This window comes from Nymphalis io, chromosome 2 (genome assembly GCF_905147045.1).
Source record: "Nymphalis io chromosome 2, ilAglIoxx1.1, whole genome shotgun sequence".
NCBI lineage: Eukaryota > Metazoa > Arthropoda > Insecta > Lepidoptera > Nymphalidae > Nymphalis > Nymphalis io.
Window position 1 is genome coordinate 7,307,978 of NC_065889.1, and position 20,803 is coordinate 7,328,780.

Below are 20,803 nucleotides of genomic sequence, written 5' to 3' on the forward strand. Positions count from 1 at the left end.
TTTATTAAGTAAGAAGGCATTAACAATTACAAGAATATTTTAAAATATATGCATCAAGGTGTAGCATCGCCGTAACAACAAATACTTTACGTATGTTAAATGTTTACGTTTTAAATTCTGTCAGCATTGAAATGGTAGCCATTATTTTATTCCTATTTCTTAAACCATTACTAACAACATTAATGCTTTGCCACTTTGACTTGAGATCTAAGATATTTTGCCTGTAATATATTTGAAACCAATTGTATTAGGTTTAAATACGTTATAGGCAAAATATCTTTGTACCATTTACAAAAGCAATATGATACTATGGTATTTTATTTAAAAACAAGCATACATTTTGCCCTGCCCTGGGTACCTACGACAACTAGTGAGTTGCATTGTCAGACGTTCTTATTTTGTAAATGGTAACTCGATTGGTAAATATCTAAAGACAGCTCAACGTTTTCATAAAATAAAAATTGTCAATTTATGTATTTGTTAAGATAAAATTAGAAACGACTAAAGAAAACTTGTATACAATTGTATTCACAAATATGAAACCGGTAATTAGTGCTCTTAGGAGACGTTTGTCAAACGCTAAAATGTGTAATGTGTGTATTCGGCCTTTTTCACATCTTGGCAAATGGCAATACCATAGTTATAAGTTTAATGTCAAATTCTTTCTGAAGTTTCCCTCATTGAAAATGTACGTTTAAGTTGTTCTTAATATTTATCCAAAGTTATCTTTGAGTGTTTTGCTTTTTTTCATTGAATCTCATCGAAATAAAGTGTAATACATACGCACTCGAAAGATGATGATATTATTTCGAGAAAATATTAATAAAATAAATATTTTCAGTGGGGGTTGACGAGACGTGACAATGGGTCGTGTTATTCGGGCTCAGCGTAAAGGTGCCGGTTCGGTCTTCGTATCACACACTAAGAAAAGGAAAGGAGCCCCCAAACTCAGATCCTTAGATTATGCAGAACGTCATGGTTACATCAAAGGCGTCGTAAAGGTACAATCTAGTATTACAATATTAATTATATTTCCAATTATTAATTAAGTCTATTTTAATTAATTTATATTTATTTATAACTAGGACATCATTCATGACCCCGGGCGTGGCGCTCCATTAGCTGTTGTGCATTTCCGCGACCCCTACAAATTTAAGACCCGCAAGGAACTTTTCATTGCTCCAGAGGGTCTTTACACTGGCCAATTTGTTTACTGTGGAAAGAAGGCTACTCTTGAAGTCGGTATGGTTCATTTGTTTACTTTTTATTATAAAGTACCCCATTGTTAACCTCAAATAAACACTAATATCAAAATTTATTTTATATCACTGGCGACAACCTTGTTTCCATGCAATCTGACCTCCAGATTTAAAGAGTAAATTTTAACATTCAATGCATAATTAATAGTAAGTTTATTTGTATTTTATAGGAAATGTAATGCCAGTGGGTGCTATGCCTGAGGGTACAATTGTATGCAACCTCGAAGAGAAGATGGGTGATAGAGGGCGGCTAGCTCGTGCCTCTGGAAATTTTGCTACCGTCATTGGACACAATCCTGATGCCAAGCGTACTAGAGTAAAGCTTCCCTCTGGAGCCAAGAAAGTTCTGCCATCTAGCAATAGAGGAATGGTTGGTAAGTTAAAGAGAAAATTCAAAATCACAAGTACAAAAGTCTTATCTTAAAATTTAAAATAAAACATTATGCATTACTACAGTGCACAATGCAGGATTAACCCTTTAACCGCCTAGGTCGAATTAATCCGACAAATATTTTCGAGCCCATTTCGCCTGAGTCGTATATTTACGACCAAAATAACACTGATCGTTTTATCAGCTTTTTTATTTAATTACGCTGTATTCTATCAAAAATATGTTTACATTAGGTAAATAGTTAACTAAGTAATCGTTTACAGTTTAATACACTTTAGCCTCTTAATTAGAATTCTTAAAAATAATATCCAAAGTTAGAAGAATTACTAACATTATTTTTAGAAAATTGTATTGTGTGTTTCGATTCACTGTGCCGGGCGCTGGGGGCACGCCAACAGATATGAAGTCGGGCGGTTAAAGGGTTAAGAAAATACATATATTTACAATGATGACTTTCACTTACCTACTCTGAATATACTATGATTACACAGAGGCTCTTTCTGATTATTTATTTTGCATAAATATGAACTAACAATTTAGACAATGTTTCTAATTTATTTTAAATTTAAGGTATTGTTGCCGGTGGTGGACGTATTGACAAACCTATCTTGAAGGCTGGACGTGCCTACCATAAATACAAGGTTAAGCGTAACTGCTGGCCATATGTACGAGGTGTGTCCATGAACCCTGTCGAGCATCCTCACGGAGGTGGTAACCATCAACACATTGGTAAGTTTATTTTGATTGAAATAAAATATATGCTAATAGAAAAATAAATGTTACAAAATTCATGTACTTTGAGCAATGTTTACAATGTATTTATTAATAGTAAGTATTAAAAAAAAAATTATGTTAACCTTTGAGCCTTGTGATCATAAACCAGAGTCCCAAAACTTTACAACTTAAATATAAATTAAATTTTTAGGTAAGGCATCTACTGTCAAGAGAGGCACATCAGCTGGTCGCAAGGTCGGTCTTATTGCCGCTCGCAGAACCGGAAGAATTCGTGGTGGAAAGACAGAGGCAAAGAAGGAGACGTAAATGTCATTTTACAGAAAATAAAAGTTACAAAACTACTGGTCTTATCTTTTATATTCTAAATGCCTACTTCATTGGTTTTCTTAAATATGGAACTAGAATATAATGAATGTAATAGTTTTTACGATGTTCTTATATATTGTCAAGTGTTTGCTTTTTTCATGTTGGTAAGTCTACTAAGAATATGAATAGTCTAGCCAGTTTTATTATCAGACTAAGGAAGTAGTAAATTATACGTGAGAAATAAAAGTTGATAAAATTTTAGTATGTACATATAACACAAATTAAAAATATCATTTCATCCGAATCGTTTCATTAGAAAATATATTCTCAAATTGCTTAATATCGCGATTTCAAATAAAAAATAACATTGGTCTTATGAGTACATGTTACAGTACAATGTATTCCTATGAAGTGTTACCAAGTGTAAACACAAGAATTCTTAATGTCAACCTTTGTTTTGTGGTCTTTAAATATCAATGTGTTTTGTAGGAATGATTTATTTTATAGTAAATAAATGAATATTCTTATTTTTATTATAATTGTTATGAAATCTTATACCTAATAGGATTTTACGTAAGTCTTATTATCTACTGCATCATTAATTAAATCTGAAATTTCTATTTCACTATCATCTTTTTCAACATGAATTGATTTAACAAAAGTTTTATTTTGCACTGGTGTGCTGTCTGTGTCATCAAGGATAGAACTGCCGAGACTAGTATTACTGCCACCAAAATTTGTCGCTTTTTGTATGGGTGCTGTTAAAACATCCACTCCACCAACTAAAGCAGTTGAAAGAGTTGGGTTACGACGAGTAAGTTGTGATTCTATTGATTTTTTCAGTTCGGCAATTTTGGGGCTTGTATGTGAAGTGACTTGAACTTTGATTGTTGATGTTGGATGTTCATTTTCAATGCTGTTGAAAAAAGCAGTTATAAAAACATTTAAAGTGTATTATTTGAATATCGATTTAGTTTGTATTGTATTATTATATACATACCTAGAAATATCCCATTCTTCAGTGTCCAAATTCACAATTCCAGATTCGATTTGTTCGTTATTATCGGTTTTTTCTGTAATACTTTGTGATGGGGATGCACTCAGAGATTTCATTTGTATTGCGTCCATATCAAAAATAACTTTTTTTTTATTTAAAGAAGATGTAGAAGACGCATTTTTTAAAACCCCTTTTGTTTGTTTGAAATTATTAATGTTTTCTTCGGAATAAAATTTTCTTGGTGATGAGTCAATTATAGACTCTATTGCATCACTACTATCATAGTTTTTTTCCAAAATTGTCTTTTTGTTGATTATGATATCCTCAGTTTCGGTTTGATATAAATCATCATTTTTTGGGTAAGATTTATCGTCACGATTTCTAAGAAATCTCTGATTCGAGGAGTTTTGATTGTCAGGTTCGTCGGTTGGACGTCGTATTGGAGATTTCACTACGTTATTAACGACCCTTGCTTTTTGTTTATGAGTGCGCTCTTGTTCAAGTGACTGAGAGTTAGTGTCGTCACTTACACCGTTCATATCAAAAGCTTCAGAATTTTTATTTTGTGTTAGTGATTTAGAGGATTGATATTTAATATTCCTTTTTGGTTTTGAAACTTTTCTTCCAGTTTTCTTAGGAGAAATTACACTGTGTCGTTGGATTATTGGACTGGTATTGGAAGATTCTGGAGGTGTCTTTAGTAATGCTATTGCTTTCTTTGCTATGTCATTATAAGATTTATTAGTGTTATTAATAGCTTCACTAGATTTCACAAATGATAAAGCTTTTGTCTTAACATTAGTAAAAACTGATGAGAGACTGAATGTTTTAGGCGACTTGTTCGGTGAAATATAGTCATTTCGTGGGGAAACGTTTTTATTGGCAGTAGATTCATCTAAATGAGCCATTATTGAATGTAATATTTTTTCTCTTACTGGAAACCTCTGAAATAAAATGAATTAACTATTTCTATTGACTTTAATATTTATTGTTATACGATAATCGCTATTTGTATCTATCGAGATTACGAGATGGATTCACCGAAAGTTAAATATCGAAGAAATGGTCGCTGTTCAAAATCGAGTAATGTACCTATAAATATACACAAAATAAAAATATATTTTAGACCTTTGTTTTAGTCTCCTGTTCTTTTTGTAAGAGCACGCGTTGTTTTCGAAAAGTATTTTGGGGAAGTCGATTTCTCAACGGGTCCACTCCAAGGGATATCAATCGTTGGTTAACTTCTTCTGTCACTTTTGCTCTTACTATTTTCATTGGGCTGTAAAATATTGAAATAAATTTAATTAGTTTTGTGTTAATGAATAAGTGTGATATTTTGAGCAGTTATTTTAACGAAAAACAATTGTTAATAATTAGTAATAATAATCAGTCGGAGACTTAAATACCTGCTAGGAATGTGAACATAACCATTTTCCTTTTTTGAAACTGTGTGTTTGATAGAATTTATTTTATTTTTAGGTTTCTTTTCGGATTTATTTCTAGATTTTCTGACTGTATCAATTTCATAGGAAAATGAACTTTTTTTTGAATTTATATTTTTCATACATTGCTTTTCAGGCTTATCGTCAATCGAAGAATTTTTAATTACATTTTTTGTTTTAATTTTTTCGTCACATGTACTTGAGCTTTCACAAGTACTTGTCTCATTCATATTCAGAAGCTCCTGTGCTTTTTGTTGAAGCTTAGAAAGTGTAATTAAGTCTGCTGTAGGTGTCTTTTGCGTAGTTCTCAATGTATCCACACGATTTGTCTCGCTTATTTCTTTATTTATGTCGTTTATCTGAAATAACAAAGGCGAATAAGTAAAGCAAACAGTAGTAATTTCTAGATATTAGCTAAACGAATTGTTCTATTTTGGTTTTGCTTATTCGACATTTCTTCTGTTTCTTAGATTAGAGGGGTCTTACTTTATTCATGTGATTTAATTCTTTTCTCGGGGCTCTGCTTAAATGTTGTTCTAATATCTCTTGTAACTTTGAAGATTTTTCTTTTTCTGCATCAGCTCGAGCACGATATTCGTGCGCCTCATTCGTTACATCATTAAGTTTTTGCAATAATACTTTATACTCATTTGATTGCTTTTCTGCTTGTTTCACCCAATAGGCCATTTGATTCTCGATCTCTTTTCTTTTCTCTTTTTCATTTTCACCTCCCTTGAGAAGTTCCTCTTTTAATGATATTATTTCCGAACTCTGCTGCTTGATTGTTGCCTGTAGTTCTTCCATAATTTTTAAATCATTTTGAAACGAAGATTGTTCCTGCTTTTCTTTATTGCTAATTATATCAATAATTTGTTTGCGCAAAAGTACTATTTCTTGATTATATTTTTCGTATTCTTCTTTTTTCCAAGTGTCAATCTTGTTTTGCATATTCCCATCTGTTGAGACTTCAGCGTCCTTCATTTCTTTTATTAATTTTTCATTGTTATTAGGCTTAACATTTTGGATTATATTTTCATTTTCTGTAACGTTATCTTGACCATTTGAACTACGTGTATTTATAATTAAAATTTCCATTTGCTTTAATTTTGCTTTAAGTTCCTCTATTTCTTCATTTAACTTAGAATTTGTATTATCATTAGCTGTAATCTTTTCAGGAACTTCTTTTTGCTGAATATTTAGAATGTCTGCATGTCGTCTTGATATATGGCTTTTTAAGTAGAATTGATTTAAAAATATTTTTTCACAATAACTACATTTATTGTATTGTAAATCAGCGTGTGAAGTGGAACTAAATATGTCTCCTTTAGTATTATTTAATTTTTTCAAAAGCATTGTAGCTATATTTTCATTGCTGTAATGAAACGGCGTGCGTAAAGAATGTTTACTTTTTCTTTTTAATTTTCTTATTTCTTCCTCTTTTTCTTTCAAACTTCTTCTAGTTGTTTCAATTTCCTGAAAAAAATAAACAGTTTTGATCAACGTTGAAACAAATATATATTTAGACTACATTATTATTTATTAAGTAATTTATTTATATTAACTTACCTTAAGTAAACTTGTAACCTCTTCTCGCATTACATAAATACTACGATCGAGATAGTTTCTACAAAATTGTTGGTATTCGACTGTTAATTGTGATAAACGAAATATTTTTAGTACACCTTCGTCTAGTATTCGAACATCGAATTCAGATTCCAATACACATCCCAGTATCTGAAGACATTAATAATTAGTTGTATATCATAATATTATCATTTCAAAAAACAGTTTAGATATCTATTATAAGTGTGTATAAAATTTGCAAAAATAGCTTTGTATCTTTGCTTGGTTTTATCTGCTAAACAGCAAGATCGTGAGTTGGTATCCGGGCTCCGCTTTCTGTGAAATAAACCGTCTCAAGGGAAATTTTGTATGTTGATTTTGATTGAATTTAAGGGTACAGATACCACCATTGTTACAGCGTGGAATACGCTCGAAGTCTTCTTTATAATAAGGGAAACTTTTGCCAGGCAGGTGGACAGTTACCTACGGGCTGTTGCTGAAATAACTTACATCATTAATGTGTTGTTCAAGTAGACCAAATTTTCTATCTCTTATTATTGAATCAATATCGATCAATTCTGTAAAGAAGAAAATGTTATTAAGACAATTTTATATCAGTCAAACGTTTGGAAGGTTAAACTGCAAAAAATTGCGGTCATACAACACAACACTGCCTTTTTATATGTGAATATATTTTTATATTACACTAGCTGAGCCCGCGGTTTCACCTGCGTATAACTTAAAGAAATTACTAAGAGCAGACTTCTAATATTTCAGTATATACAACATTTTTAGTTTATTTTTGTGGGATATGAGCATTTATTGGCTTTTGCCGCACCCGCATCTAGATAGGGCAACAAACATACTGTACTGTAATGTTTTTCTAAGCAAAATGTCATTTCATGCTTATTACTTTAAATTCACAGACTTAGACATAAATAAATAATTATATTTTGCTATAGGAAAAGCTACCCAGCAGTAGGAACGCCCTGTACTTATTTGTAATTTCTGTTTAACTTTGCGGGTCGTTCTATTCTATTTTCTTCTATGCGATTGTATGGCTAAATTTTTTTTTATTTCTGTTTTCGATGAAATAAAGCTAATTTTTATTTTGTTATTATTGCATGAGAATAGTTGTTATCGATTGAGATCGATTGAGACCACTTTAAAATATGACAACGCCAACAAGGTTTTTTTTGAGTAATAACTAAACACAACGGCTTACTTATCTGTTCATGTAAGTGCGGCGTTAGTTTTATTAAAATCTGTTAATTTAGCATTAAGTTCATTATATAATGTGAGCTCCGGGTAATATTAATTTAAAATAATCGGAATAAGATACTTTCCTCCGGAAAAATGGAGCCTATATTTTAACTTAGACCACTATACATCTGTGAAAACCGCATTCTGTGTAGTTGTTTTTGCGTGATGTGGTACAAAAGTATAGACAGACACAAAAAATCTAAAAGCTGTTATTTTGGCTTCTGTTGCTTTAATAAAGACTTAAATATTAGTTTTTTTCAATATCTATAATGTACAGACATCAGCCTGTTATAATTTTATTATATGTTTAGATCAGCGATGACACGTGACAAGCTAAAGTATATTATTGTTTGACTATTACTTAGGCATAGCGTGATCGGGATTTCCCTAGAGTCTACAAATACACTTAAAATCTATGACTCATCCTAGTACTAGTATAGTATTATATGATCTGTGCCATATAGAATACCTTAAAGAGTATCTGTAATAAATCGATCATCAATCGACCATCAACCGATCAAGAAACGCATAAATTGTGTGAGATAGCTGGATTTTCAAGTCCAAGTTTACTTTTAAGTAAAAATGTTACTTTGTAACCGATATTAATTCTTAAAAGTACGTTGTTTGAGATTGATAATAATTATTAATTTCATACAACAATTAATATGTTTTAAAATAATGATAAACGATTTTTTTTAATTCTAGACCGAATTTATATTTTATTACAAGTTATTATTTAATGTCATATATTAATATGAATGAATCAAAGTTTAGGGATGTTTCTGGATGACTGGTTTCAACCAAATTGCATACAAAAAGGTATGCATGCTGATTCGAATGGGATTCATTAAATTTTTTGAATCTTGTCTTTAAAATGTTTTTTCAAATAGGTATATTTTATTTGGCTGAAAATAGTAGGCGATTGCTTGATTTTTTTAGAATATATATAAAATTAATTTATTATAAGGTTATAAACTTACTTATTTTGTTCCATTCTATGTTGACGCGTGGCTGGTGTGTATTAAATGTAAAACCACATTCTTCCGCCAAGTTTGGAAAATTGTGATGATATTCGTATGATGTTTTATAAGTCATATTTGAGCTTTATGTTTAATTTAGTTAATGTCACTTAACACTTTCATTTTTCTATGATTTTTAATCAAAATAAATTGTTTGTTATCAAAGCATAAAAGGCGAAACATTGATAAAACAGTTAATGTCAATGTTTGTCTATTAGTTGCTTAGCGACGATTATCTAGAAGCAATATTTTGAAATGTTGTTGCAAGGATTTTTGTTATTTTTTTACTTATTGCATAAAATTGGGTTGCTGTTTGTCTATATTATGTTGTGTGTATGTACATATATGATATATAATTTCTTTATTTTTTTTTCTTTTTAATGAGTCTTACGACTTTTCGTCGTTGATAATACAATTTTTTATATGTAGTTATAACTTTTATTTAATTTTGGGTGATTGAAAAAGGGTAAAAATTAAACAGATTGTTTATGTGGTCATAAACCACTTTGCCAGTCATAAACTTTATTTGTCCAATATACATTGCATCTTTTCCGTCGTTAAGATTCGGTTGCGTTACCTATTTACTAATTGGGAGCAGTCTCATGGTTCACGGGGCGGCCTAGCGACATTGTTCCCTTTTATGTATTTTTTTTGTATTTTTTATGCCGCTGACCAGTGTTTCAAGCAAAGGCGTAAGAAATGTGTGCAATGTTCAAATAGACGCACAAAACGCGAACCCAAAATAAGCTGAAGTAAGTAACAAACTAAAAACTTTAAAATCCGAATATTTTGTAGAGCTCGCGCTCTGTGCTCGAGATAACTTTGTACAGTAAATTTTCACGTATAAAAATAATAAAGAACATCGCGTTGGCAGAATCATTTTCCGAACGAGCGTCAGGCTTTGGTAGGTGGTCGATCTTGGACATCGAAGTGTTCACGCTGATGGTTTTTCTTCGGTGGCGGTGGCGGCGGAGGCTACCGAGGCATTGTCTTCGGGTGAGGGCTGGCAAGCGAGGGCTGGGAACCTCGCGTACAATGCAGCGCGGTATTTCGGGTGGCTGTTAAGAGAATGTAATCTTTAATTTGCATTCTCTTTTAAATTGGGATAATTAGATATAATTTATTTTATATTTGTTATTCGTTAGCTAGTATTACATATTTGTTTTTAAAAAATCATATTTGCATACCTGATACCGTATACAATTGGATTGTAGACAGCATTAGCCTTGGCGAAGACAGAGCCCCAGATAGTGGCAAGAGGAGTGATCGTGGCAGTTTCGAAGATACCAGCATAGTTGATGACAAGGTATGGAGTCCATGCCATGAACCATAGTGAAATGGTCATTAAAGCAACCTGTATTTAGAATTAAATTTAGGTATTGTTTTAAAATGTACGTCATACATTTTTTAAAAGTTTGTTTGATTATACCTTAGCCAATTTGCACTCAGCGCTTGTGTTAGCCGCATCAGATGACCTGAGAGAAGCAACGTTCATTTTCTTGGCCTGTTCCCTCATCGCCTTCTCGTGAGCTGCTACCGCCTGGTATAAGCATTAACATATTCGATTAATTAGCGTTTCATTGAATTTTAATTGTTATCTTAAGATACTGTAATTTATATTATTGTACCTGTACAATGAAGAAGTAAGAGTAGATGATGAGGAAGAGAGGCATGAAGTAGCAGAATACTGAGTAGACTAAGATGTAGCTGCGGTTGAACCAGCTCTTGTCAAGGTAGTCCGTTCCACAGGCGGTCATGTTGCCCTCAGGTACATATCTTAAATAAGAAAATATTTATTTGGATATTGTTTTTATAAGAATATTTTGTGACAATACTTGATGTGTATATATTTATTTACTACTCACCGGCCCCATCCGAGCAAGGGCGCAACGGTCCATGCCAACGAGAACATCCAGATTCCCAGCACTCGAAGCATAGCGCCGTTGATGGTCATAGGCTTGGCGGCAATTCCTTTTACGATCACGTTGTAGCGGTCAAAAGCAATCATCGTCATGGTCCAGATGGATATGCATCCGAATAAGGATCCGGCACACGCGTATAGTTGACACGCTAGTGGTCCTGGAACATTTGATATTGTAAATTATGTTAATTAAATAATTTTTAAAAATAAGAAATTCAAGATATATTGTCAGTCAAATTGCTATTTCCAATTGGGCAGGTCTGCACTATTATATTAGTTATATTTATTGTTAGTTATTAAAACAATATTTAACTTACCGAATACCCATGTTTCGCTGTAACAGTTGACCACCATAGGAGGTGACATTACACACATCATGAGGAAGTCCGAAAATGCTAAGTTCACGACGAGAATGTTTGATGGTGTTTTAAGGGTCTGGAAAAATATATCATAATTACAATAGTGAATTAAGAAATTATTTATAAACATGTATAAATAGCGTGATTATGTTTTAATCACCTTTGTGGTTGTGAAGATGTAGATGACCATTCCGTTGCCTGTGATGGAGATGAAGCCAAGAATCCCGATCACAAATCCGAGCAGGCCGTGCCATAGCGGATTCATTGGTGGAAATTGATACCTACAAATATTATTTATATAAAAACTTAAATTAAATCAGATCGAATCGAATTTTGAATTTAAATTTTACCAGTGGGGGTCAACTAGGTGCAGCATCTCTGGTAGTACTTTGTCGACGACGGTCTCATTGCTGCCGAAAGCTGCCATCTGACCGCCCCACGCCTGAAGAGCGGCAGCACCAGGGTCCAAGCTTGTGATTGCCATTTTGTTCCTAAAAGTATGTACTTAAATCTGCAAAAATAATTACATCCGTTATGGTTAAACACATTTGGCAAGGTACTGGCTTAATATATAAAAAAATCATTATTTAAAAGAATTTTTGTTTTAGCACCAAATGAAGCACAACATTTTATTTTAAGATTTATATGTTTTGATTTTTATTGAATGATGGTGTTAAAACAATTTATTCCTTTATGACTCACTAAAAAAGGGAAAAGAGTGGGTAGATCGCCCCGAGATGGTTAATACCAAAAATACTGAAGAAAATCGCTTCACGAACTACTCCAGTCTTTAGTTTGCTATAACCAATCTCTGGCGTGGATGCCAAGGCGTTGCGGAGGCTACTCGATCTTTCGGACGCTACACTTGTCTTTTATAATAAAAGAAGGAGGATTAAATTATCGTCATAAGAAATCGATATTCATAATTAGATATAGATAATAGGGTGAATATATTACCTGCTAAGTGTCTTATACAGGGAGGGCTTCCTGGTATACCTATTCGCCTGTTATTTTATTCATATCAGCGATATCTACATCATGCTTATAAAAACAATCATTAAGAAATTCGAAATTTTTACATGATTAAATAAGTTATCTAATTTTTAGTTATAATTTTCAATTCTATTAAATGTGCATAATTTATATTAACAAACTATTATGTTTTAAATGAAATCATAAATAAAAAGTATATTAAAAGTATGTTTAAAAACTGAAATGTCATAATTTAATAGTTTCGTAGGAAAATGCGTAATGTTCATTTTTAGTACATATGTATACCTACAACCTTAGACATATAAGGTATTTTATTATATGTAATTGTAAATATTATCTTTTTGTTGATGTATGTTAACAAATCTTAGGCTTAGGTGCTCGAAACTTTTATTAGAAAGTTGATTGGACATATGACTTATAATTTCTTACACTAAGCAAAGCTTTATTTTGAGGTTTAAGTTAACTAAATTGATGAGCCCTAAGGTTCAATCCGCGATAAATTTCGATAACATAATAAGGTTATTGCTTGTCATCATTCAGTTTGCCATATTGGCTGTCGGTTGTGGTCATTGATTTATCCTACATGACTTTCTTCTATTAGCTTACTATCTAAAGTAAAAATATATTTCAATACAGAATGTTATGGTTTTTGTAGTAAGAATAGCGAGTTGAGCTATACAAACCCAATAACTTCACAATACATACACTTATATTTACCTAGATTTATTAACAAATATAAATCAATATTAACAAGTATATTGAAGTAGTTCTTAAGAAAAAAATTCAAAGCATATTTTTTTAGTACATCCCTGGACTTCCTTAAGTCGGCTAATATAGTTATGACACCACTAAGTATAAGTATATGGAAATATAAGTATGTTAACAAGATTATAAACATCGGTAGGACAAATGTCGAGATTGCACAGTGGCTCAAGTAGTAAGTTCTTAAAACAAAATCCGGATACAAATCTGTGCAAGCGTTTTTAAAATTTTAATATGTAAGTATAAACTTGTATGTGTAAGTATATAATTCGCTTGCTTATGGTAAACAATGATAAGCTAAATTCATATTGAAAATATTTTCAAGTACCTAATCGGGTTTCATGTTATATCAAAAGCCAACAAAAACTCACATATTCGAAAGGGGAAAAATGAAACAGAGATTCAGAGGAACTATTTTCTTGAGGTGAAAAAGGGGTCGATTCGGGAACTAATTTATAACTAAATTACCAAAACAATTAACTTTTTTAATTTTTATCAGTCCCTCTGTTTGGCTCTTTTTCCAAGATAATCTTGACAACGGCTAAAAATTACAAACGCAAATTAAATTATTATAGGTATTTTAAAATATTATAGGAGTATTTCAAGGAACTGTTCATTTCATAAAAATCGGTAGAGTCTAACAAAGGTTATGACAACTTTAAGTTTACGTACTTATCTTTGTTGTTTATTATTTTAAGCTTATTATATATGAGATTACCAGCCGATTTAATGATTTAAATGGTTTATGCGTATTGAAATAGACATACTAACTATCATGTTAATTTTGATTACAGTAATCAAGATTACATATTTGTACGATTGATTTTTTAATAATATATAAATTTAGCTTTTCTTTTAAGTTTAATAATTTCTAATGCCCATATCATAACATTTGTATTGCAAATTGTAAAATATTTTTGTACATATAAAAAGTTATGGTAATATTTTTTTAAATTATAGGCAGGACGAGTAAATGGCCACCTGATGGTAAGAGATCACCACTGCCCATAGACATTGGCGAGGTAAGAAATAATAACCATCCCTTACTCCGCCATTGCGCCACCAACCTTGGGACACGTTACACGGGCTCATGCATCCTTCAAACCGATACGCAACAATTGCTGCTTAGCGGCAGAATATCTGATGAGTGGGTGGACAAAGACGGGCCTGCACAAAGGTGAATTAGAGTTAATTATGCAGTAAAAAAAAAGAGCTTTTGTTTAAGTTCTTTTGTTGACTTTTTTTTCAATAATCCATCTTTTTACCGTGAGTTGTGATTTATCTTTGTTAGAAATCATAACTTACCTAACAGTTCTGATTCTCATTTAAAATCATACTTTTGTATTCATTATTGTTATGAATAATTTCATTGTTTCCCTTTTCATTGCACATCCATGCTTAGCTTATAATATGATCTGCGCGATTATTTGTATTTCACATTTATATTTCTTAGTGAGAAATGCATAAGAACTTAGGTCTTATTTATTATTCAATAGTTCTTTCCTTTTTATTATTATACATTCCCGTTATCTGTTTCTGTCTTTAATAAATAAAATAAAAAAGTTTGGTCCAAAAATTGTCGCAAGTCTCTTAAAATCTTGTGCGCGCGTCTTAAGATAATCAAGGCAAAAACGATGTTTGGTAGTATATTTATAAAGTTTATTAAAGTTCTTTACTCATATGATTTATAATTTTAAGTTTTTTTACAGTTATATAATAATCATTTCATGTTTTTTTGTGATATTGTGCAGATGGCAATGACAATTTATTTTTATCACATACCATAATAACATTTAAGTCAAAAAGGATTCAGGATAAAACAGGAAAACAGTGACAAATAAAAAATCAAAACAACGATCAATTGAAACATATGTAAAAAGAAATAATACCTTTTAATATTAATGATAACGATATAATAACTTTATTTTATAACTGTTATGGTGGAAAGTGGTAACATTGACTCTGTATATGTCATTATTGAAAAGTAAATGTTTCAAATCGCTAGGTAGGTATTGTTGTTTCAAGTATTTTTGAAATCTAAATGATAAACAATATTTCTTTAAAAGATGGACACTGAAGATATAGCATTAAGTGAGGATGAAGAAGAAATTACAGCTGAGACCGTTTTAAAAACTCTTCAAAACGCTTGGCAAAATGAGCGTTTATCTCCAGAAATACTGCCCCATCATAACGACATGGTCGAATGTATGTTAGGACAAATACAACACATGGAGCGAAATATCAATAAACTACCCAAAACTGATCTTCGCTCATGTATTCATAAAATGGAATTAAATAGAATTAAGTATATTATTTGTAATTATCTTAAAACTAGGTTAAATAAAATAGAAAACTACTGCATTGCTATAGTCAATGAGGAGAAGCAAAGAATAGAGTCTGGAACGAATTATTTAACGCCATCTGAATTTAGATATGCCCAAGAATATGTATTGAACATGGAGAATCATTTGAAGAATACAGTACTTGATCATGTTCCGGGGAATATGCAAACATTTGAATTCAATAAAATGGCTATATATCCAAATTATCAATCTCATGTCTTTCTTAAAGCTAATGAAACAGTAAATGGTGTTGTTTTAGAAGACCTCCTAGGTGACCAAGATGAGGAAATAGATTTAGAAGGTATGTACAAAATGTCAACATTAGTTATTAATAATAAATGTTTGTCAATATATATTTTTTTGGTAACATTGGAGCCGAGACCAATTAGCTTTAATATAATTGTTCCCATTGACTTGGGTCTTTAGTAACTAATTTTTGCTCAGATTTGCTACAATCAAAGACAAAAGATTGGCCTGAACACACAAATACTGCCTTTAATTCTTTGAAGTAAGAGTATATTTTAAGTTTAAATTGGTGTATGTTAATTCCTTTTAACTTTTATTGGGGATAAATTATTTAATAAATAATTTTATTAGTTACTATTTTATATATTGACTTTTTTTATTTTAGAGGGATCCCAGCATATACTGCAATACAAGCCAATAGCAGATTTAGTAAAAAATGGCAAGGTGCAACTCGTATAGTTTAGTATAATACAAACAATAATTTTATACTTTTTATTGTTTTAATTTTCCCTTTTCCTTTTAGTAACTTAAGAAAATGGTTTTATACCTTTTTTCATAAAAAAAAACAAACATAAAAATATTTTTTTTATTAAAACAATATACTTATTGTCATAGACATTTACTGAAACATAATCACACTTTCACAATATGTAAATAAAATATTTGTGGAGTAAATATTAAAAAAAAAATTCTTATTCATAAATATTGGGACAATAACAAATGTCTATTTATTAAATCCTTCACATAAACATCAACTGTTTGTTTAGGAACTTTTAATCAGTTTTTTAATACAATCGAAATCCGTACCTATGGTTGTTAGATGGATGGCCAACTCTAGCTGTATATATTTGACTGTCCATGAAAAAAACATACTTTTCTGGTCTTAAATGAAGCATGCCAATATATTATTGCAGCAGCAGAAAATTATTAAGTGTAAAATCCAGCTTCAAGAAATCTTTCCTGGTTTCAAGGCTATATTTCTGGCCTAATTTAATGCTAGGGAACTGAATGTTTAATATATATAATAATCACTTTTATAGATGTAAATGCATGTTGTATGTTTTAATGTAAGTAATAAAAAATAGGTAAATAGTAATTGTAAATATATACAACAGCTGTTTTTGTTTAAGTAATATTTGTAAGTTTTTAAGTACTATATATTTTGTGACAAATTAAATAATACAAAATTATATTTGGTCCATTTTACACATTCATGTATTTAGTATTAATAACTTACTAAATTTTTAATGTTAAATTTATCTAAGTTAAGTAGTATGAATAAATATACAAAAATAGTGATTTACATGTACTAGATTAATAGAGAAGCTAATTTTAATTACACAAATGCATATAAACAATTTGCAAAATATCACTATTTTTTATATATTTACTGTTTAATAAAATATAGGATATATATTTGTTATTTACGTCTGTGTAATTTAGCACAGCTTGCATTTTATTTTCTAGAAAAATATTGTTTCCGCACAATATAAATGTTTTTAACAATATCTACGTCTGTAATTATAAAATATTTTTAAAGGCACAATCAGAAATAAATTGTAAAATACAAATTTCTCAGCTCAATTGAATCACATTGTTGCTAGCTTAAGATTAAGCAGAAATCTTAATGCTTAAGTACTTTATAATATATTTAGTCACAGGGGATGGTCGTCAGCGTCGACATATTTTATATGTTGTAGATAAGCATTATGGGCCAAATCGCGTAGGCTCTGTTCAGAGGCTGCACCTAACTGTCTGACCATGCGCAAAAAGTGACCATCTTTTTTTTGAAGTAACTCGTGAGGGTGACCACACTCTACTATTTGACCTGCCTCCATTACCTGTAAACAAAATAAAATAATTTAATCATCCCAAAAACTGATATATTTATTTTGTATTAAGGTTTTACTATTTAAACAAGTACTAAGTTTTTTATAACCATAGGAACTATGATTTTTAAGCAAACCATATCTTTGTAACATTATAAAAATTTTACAAAGATAAATTTTATAAATTCAATGAAATTGTTAATATATTTATTTTGCTGATCCTAATGTTAATACTATGATAAAATGATTTAAAAAAAGGTCATACGCGAAATCCTCAGATAAATACAAAAAGCACTTGAGACTGTCACATGTCAAATACAGATGCAGATTAGAGATCAAATCTCAATTCGTCAAATGTAATCTTTTTCATAATTTCATATGAGTAACATGAATCAATAATGTTGTTCGTTATACAATACAAGTACCAACATGTGATTTATGTTAGGGGTTTTATATCCAGTTTAAGTAATACATTAAATCCAACTTGAATTAGATATTTTTATCTATATATTATAATGTAAAGAAAAAACTTTATACCAGTTTTTATGCGCACGGATGATTTTGAGACTTGTTAAAGTTTATACGTAATATCTGTTACAAATAAAATATATTAAATAAAATAAAACATGCATACTTTAAATTATACTTAAAAACTAGTACCTAATAGGTTTTTTGAAATTTCTTTGTTTTTTTTATTGTAATAATGACCAAGAAACTACTACCGAATCTTATTTTTCAATCTTCGAATCGATAAATATTATATTTTCATTATCATCCCTATATATGTTATATTTTTTTAACAATAAATTACGGTTGAATTTGAACCAATGGACGACCACAAATAGTTATAAATACATATTTCGCAAACTGCATAAAAAATCAGTATCAAAAACGTACTAATCTATACTTCTATATTAATATTATAAAGAGGTAAAGTTTGTGTGGTTGTAGGGGGGGGGGGGGGGTTAACATCTGAAGTTACTTATCCGATTTTGAAAATTATTGTACCAATAGAAAGTCACATCACTTGTGAGTGTCATAGGATATATATTATCCCGAAAAATGAAGACTCGTGGTAGTGGGATTTGCGGAGAAAAAACGGTTGAACGAAAACGTTTCTTACGAACGCTGCCTTAACGATAAGAAATATATGATTGAGTTATAGAAAAAAGTCGTAGAGCTTGATAATGGCCACAAAAAAGGCAGTAGCAACATATGTGCAACTTTTATATTTAAGTAACAAAAAGTAATTTTTTATATTAAAAAAATTATTGAAATCGTTAGGTCATGTTTATTAGTCATATTATCAACAATTATGAATTCTTATATTATAAAATAAAAAAAACTTATCCTTTATTAACCTTTTACTGCATATAATTTGGACCAATGGTTAAAGAGATAATACGACATAGGTATGGAAGAACCGCGACCATGTCGCAATTCTATTAGACGGTTTTTTTCATATACAAAATTAATCAATCTATTTAAAAATAAATAGCTTTAATAATAGCTAAGGAAATTTTATTTGGATAAAATTCTTTTTTTACAGTTTTTTTTGTAGTTGCATAGTTTAAGAGATAAAAGAAAATATCAAATACGCGAGGCAATTTTGTTAATGTCCGGCCAATCGATCACAAGTAAAGATGCTTACCGCCCAACGAAGTGGGCACGGGTCAGCTAGTGTTATAATAAAGTTACAAAGCCGAAAACTAAACTATTCAATATATAATATATAACTATTTCAAGTTTTTATCACATCTAAAAATACTTACAACAACACGATCCGAATCCGCGACGGTATGTAAGCGATGCGCTACCGTCACCACTGTGCATTCGGAGAAGTGTTTACGTATCGATTTTTGAATTAGAGCGTCCGTGCTGCAAATAACAAAATTATAGGTTTTAATAGACATATTGCGTAAATATGTAGATGGACATAGTCAATACATTTATATACATGTGATAAAAAAAAAACATTATTGCTTATATGGTAACAGAAGTCATATAAATTAACAAGAACAAACTGATTGTTCACTTGGCTATCGGTTTTCTTGTACTCATTTATGTTCGCGTTTGTTCCATCGTTGCTTTTCTAAGTGCGTGCGAAATACACTTTAATGAAAACAGCCGAAAATATCGACCATCTGAATGTAAGGATTTTTTCCATAGACTTTGGTAGGTACTGTCAGAAATATAACTAATTTCTTTCACCGTTATTATTTGGTTACGGACACAGTAACATAGCAACCGAAGTCTTCTTTGGCGGTCGAATAATTGTATTTAGTACTTAGTACTTAATTATAATTTGTCTACATAATTTGAACCATAAAATTTTTTGTTTTTTTTTTTGTCAAAGCAATGATTATTAAAAATATGTTTGAATAAAAAATATTTATATTTAGGTAGTTCTTTTGGTCTTCCTTTTTTCGTATAAGCATTACGATAGAGGCGTGAACGTTTTCCTGGATTTTTATAAAATCAGTAAGTGCGACAAAGTGAGCTATATAAGGGCTATGCGATGTCTCGCTCGCACGTTTTATTAAACATAGAGTACGCACTTAGGGTCGACATTGGCCGTGGCTTCATCCAGCACGAGCAGGCGGTTGCGCGCGAGCGCGGCGCGCGCGAGGCACAGCAGCTGTCGTTGGCCCGCGCTGAAGTTGGCGCCGCCTGCCTCCACCTCCGACGACAGTGACGTGACGCTCTGCTTCAGCTCCACCTGGGGACGACGTTCAATTTATTTTTTACCGACTTCAACAGGAGGAGGCCATACATACATACATACATGACTTTATTTCATTGAAGCTAATACCTTGGTTGTCCAATATATTTTGTTAAAATCGGGATAAATAATGTTCGCCAGGCTCATCAAAGTTTGCTTATGATTTTGTTTCATTTCTCAATAACGTAAACGTAAAAATGACCGTTTACATAATGTTGAGTTGTATTTTTATTTAGTTTCAGCTGTCCCGTCGTGTTTTTGCGTAGAAACAAACTAAAAACTTACCTCTAAGTATGTATATAATATTGGCGTAATAAGTTGACTTTTAAAAACAAGCCTTTATATAATTTTCTCAAAGGAATACTCTGTCATAAGTACTACAATTGTGTGCAATATTTGATCCACACATACTAACAGGTGAAGTTTAATGAATGTTTCTAATGTGCACAACTATTCCATGTCGGTGTATTTTATTATCGATCGTGTTAATGTCGTCTCTCTCACACTCATGAAAAGGACAGACATCCCTTGGACCTGAACCTTGACATTTATATTGAACTTCTCGTTATGGTTATATATGTTTTTAATTTGGTAGTACCTATTATTTAAAACAGTAACTATAAGCAGAATAAAATGAAACTACTATATAATAAA

The 20,803-nt window shown here is 31.0% G+C and overlaps 5 protein-coding genes across 7 annotated transcripts in view; 2 read left to right on the top strand and 3 right to left on the bottom strand.

Annotated features, from left to right (window-relative positions):
* The first annotated feature begins 610 nt into the window (after positions 1 to 610).
* Positions 611 to 2,726, top strand: LOC126779972 (60S ribosomal protein L8). The gene is made up of 6 exons (XM_050504204.1): positions 611 to 688; positions 842 to 1,001; positions 1,086 to 1,242; positions 1,430 to 1,633; positions 2,221 to 2,379; positions 2,576 to 2,726. Exons 2-6 carry the CDS (start codon positions 864 to 866, stop codon positions 2,689 to 2,691), a joined length of 774 nt encoding a protein of 257 aa, XP_050360161.1. The 5' UTR covers positions 611 to 688; positions 842 to 863; the 3' UTR covers positions 2,692 to 2,726.
* Positions 2,727 to 3,148: 422 nt separating this feature from the next.
* On the bottom strand, positions 3,149 to 9,165 carry LOC126774821 (cilium assembly protein DZIP1L). Its single transcript, XM_050496447.1, has 8 exons — positions 8,937 to 9,165; positions 7,204 to 7,271; positions 6,697 to 6,864; positions 5,617 to 6,603; positions 5,095 to 5,489; positions 4,817 to 4,967; positions 3,692 to 4,632; positions 3,149 to 3,607 (listed from the first exon to the last, which is right to left on the bottom strand). The coding sequence occupies exons 1-8, from the start codon at positions 9,049 to 9,051 to the stop codon at positions 3,250 to 3,252; spliced, it is 3,183 nt and encodes a 1,060-aa protein (XP_050352404.1). The 5' UTR covers positions 9,052 to 9,165; the 3' UTR covers positions 3,149 to 3,249.
* A 291-nt stretch (positions 9,166 to 9,456) lies between these two features.
* Positions 9,457 to 12,118, bottom strand: LOC126779938 (opsin-1-like). Of its 3 annotated transcripts, none has more exons than XM_050504157.1 (9): positions 12,004 to 12,118; positions 11,606 to 11,766; positions 11,416 to 11,536; positions 11,214 to 11,331; positions 10,841 to 11,054; positions 10,604 to 10,751; positions 10,405 to 10,515; positions 10,163 to 10,329; positions 9,457 to 10,033 (listed from the first exon to the last, which is right to left on the bottom strand). In XM_050504157.1, exons 2-9 carry the CDS (start codon positions 11,737 to 11,739, stop codon positions 9,910 to 9,912), a joined length of 1,137 nt encoding a protein of 378 aa, XP_050360114.1. In that variant the 5' UTR covers positions 11,740 to 11,766; positions 12,004 to 12,118; the 3' UTR covers positions 9,457 to 9,909. The 3 variants fall into 3 exon arrangements, with proteins under 3 accessions (XP_050360114.1, XP_050360122.1, XP_050360106.1); XM_050504165.1 differs by having other exon boundaries at positions 11,958 to 12,110; XM_050504149.1 differs by having other exon boundaries at positions 11,606 to 11,759; positions 11,954 to 12,107.
* A 2,868-nt stretch (positions 12,119 to 14,986) lies between these two features.
* On the top strand, positions 14,987 to 16,086 carry LOC126779990 (DNA replication complex GINS protein SLD5). Its single transcript, XM_050504228.1, has 2 exons — positions 14,987 to 15,653; positions 15,984 to 16,086. The coding sequence occupies exons 1-2, from the start codon at positions 15,077 to 15,079 to the stop codon at positions 16,055 to 16,057; spliced, it is 651 nt and encodes a 216-aa protein (XP_050360185.1). The 5' UTR covers positions 14,987 to 15,076; the 3' UTR covers positions 16,058 to 16,086.
* An 84-nt stretch (positions 16,087 to 16,170) lies between these two features.
* The window catches only part of LOC126779847 (ATP-binding cassette sub-family C member 4-like), a 36,954-nt gene continuing 32,321 nt past the window's right edge, over positions 16,171 to 20,803 (bottom strand). Inside the window, exons 22-24 of the mRNA XM_050503970.1 lie at positions 19,986 to 20,146; positions 19,200 to 19,305; positions 16,171 to 17,439 (exon numbers count right to left, since the gene is read on the bottom strand). Of these exons, the coding sequence (XP_050359927.1) occupies positions 17,254 to 17,439; positions 19,200 to 19,305; positions 19,986 to 20,146 (453 nt within the window). The 3' untranslated portion in view covers positions 16,171 to 17,253. The remainder of the gene's footprint in view (positions 17,440 to 19,199; positions 19,306 to 19,985; positions 20,147 to 20,803) is intronic.

Bases quoted from the DNA above. Each gene is read 5' to 3' on its own strand.
- LOC126779972 (XM_050504204.1), top strand. From the start codon at position 864: ATGGGTCGTGTTATTCGGGCTCAGCGTAAAGGTGCCGGTTCGGTCTTC. The intron at 1,002-1,085 runs GTACAATCTAGT...ATTTATAACTAG, and splicing joins ACATCAAAGGCGTCGTAAAG to GACATCATTCATGACCCCGG. The intron at 2,380-2,575 runs GTAAGTTTATTT...TTAAATTTTTAG, and splicing joins TGGTAACCATCAACACATTG to GTAAGGCATCTACTGTCAAG.
- LOC126774821 (XM_050496447.1), bottom strand. From the start codon at position 9,051: ATGACTTATAAAACATCATACGAATATCATCACAATTTTCCAAACTTG. The intron at 6,865-7,203 runs GTAAGTTATTTC...TAATGTCTTCAG, and splicing joins TTGAACAACACATTAATGAT to ATACTGGGATGTGTATTGGA. The intron at 4,633-4,816 runs GTCTAAAATATA...ATTTTATTTCAG, and splicing joins AACAGGAGACTAAAACAAAG to AGGTTTCCAGTAAGAGAAAA.
- LOC126779938 (XM_050504157.1), bottom strand. From the start codon at position 11,739: ATGGCAATCACAAGCTTGGACCCTGGTGCTGCCGCTCTTCAGGCGTGG. The intron at 11,055-11,213 runs GTAAGTTAAATA...CAAATGTTCCAG, and splicing joins CAGCGAAACATGGGTATTCG to GACCACTAGCGTGTCAACTA. The intron at 10,752-10,840 runs GTGAGTAGTAAA...TTCTTATTTAAG, and splicing joins CCCTTGCTCGGATGGGGCCG to ATATGTACCTGAGGGCAACA.
- LOC126779990 (XM_050504228.1), top strand. From the start codon at position 15,077: ATGGACACTGAAGATATAGCATTAAGTGAGGATGAAGAAGAAATTACA. The intron at 15,654-15,983 runs GTATGTACAAAA...TTTTTATTTTAG, and splicing joins TGAGGAAATAGATTTAGAAG to AGGGATCCCAGCATATACTG.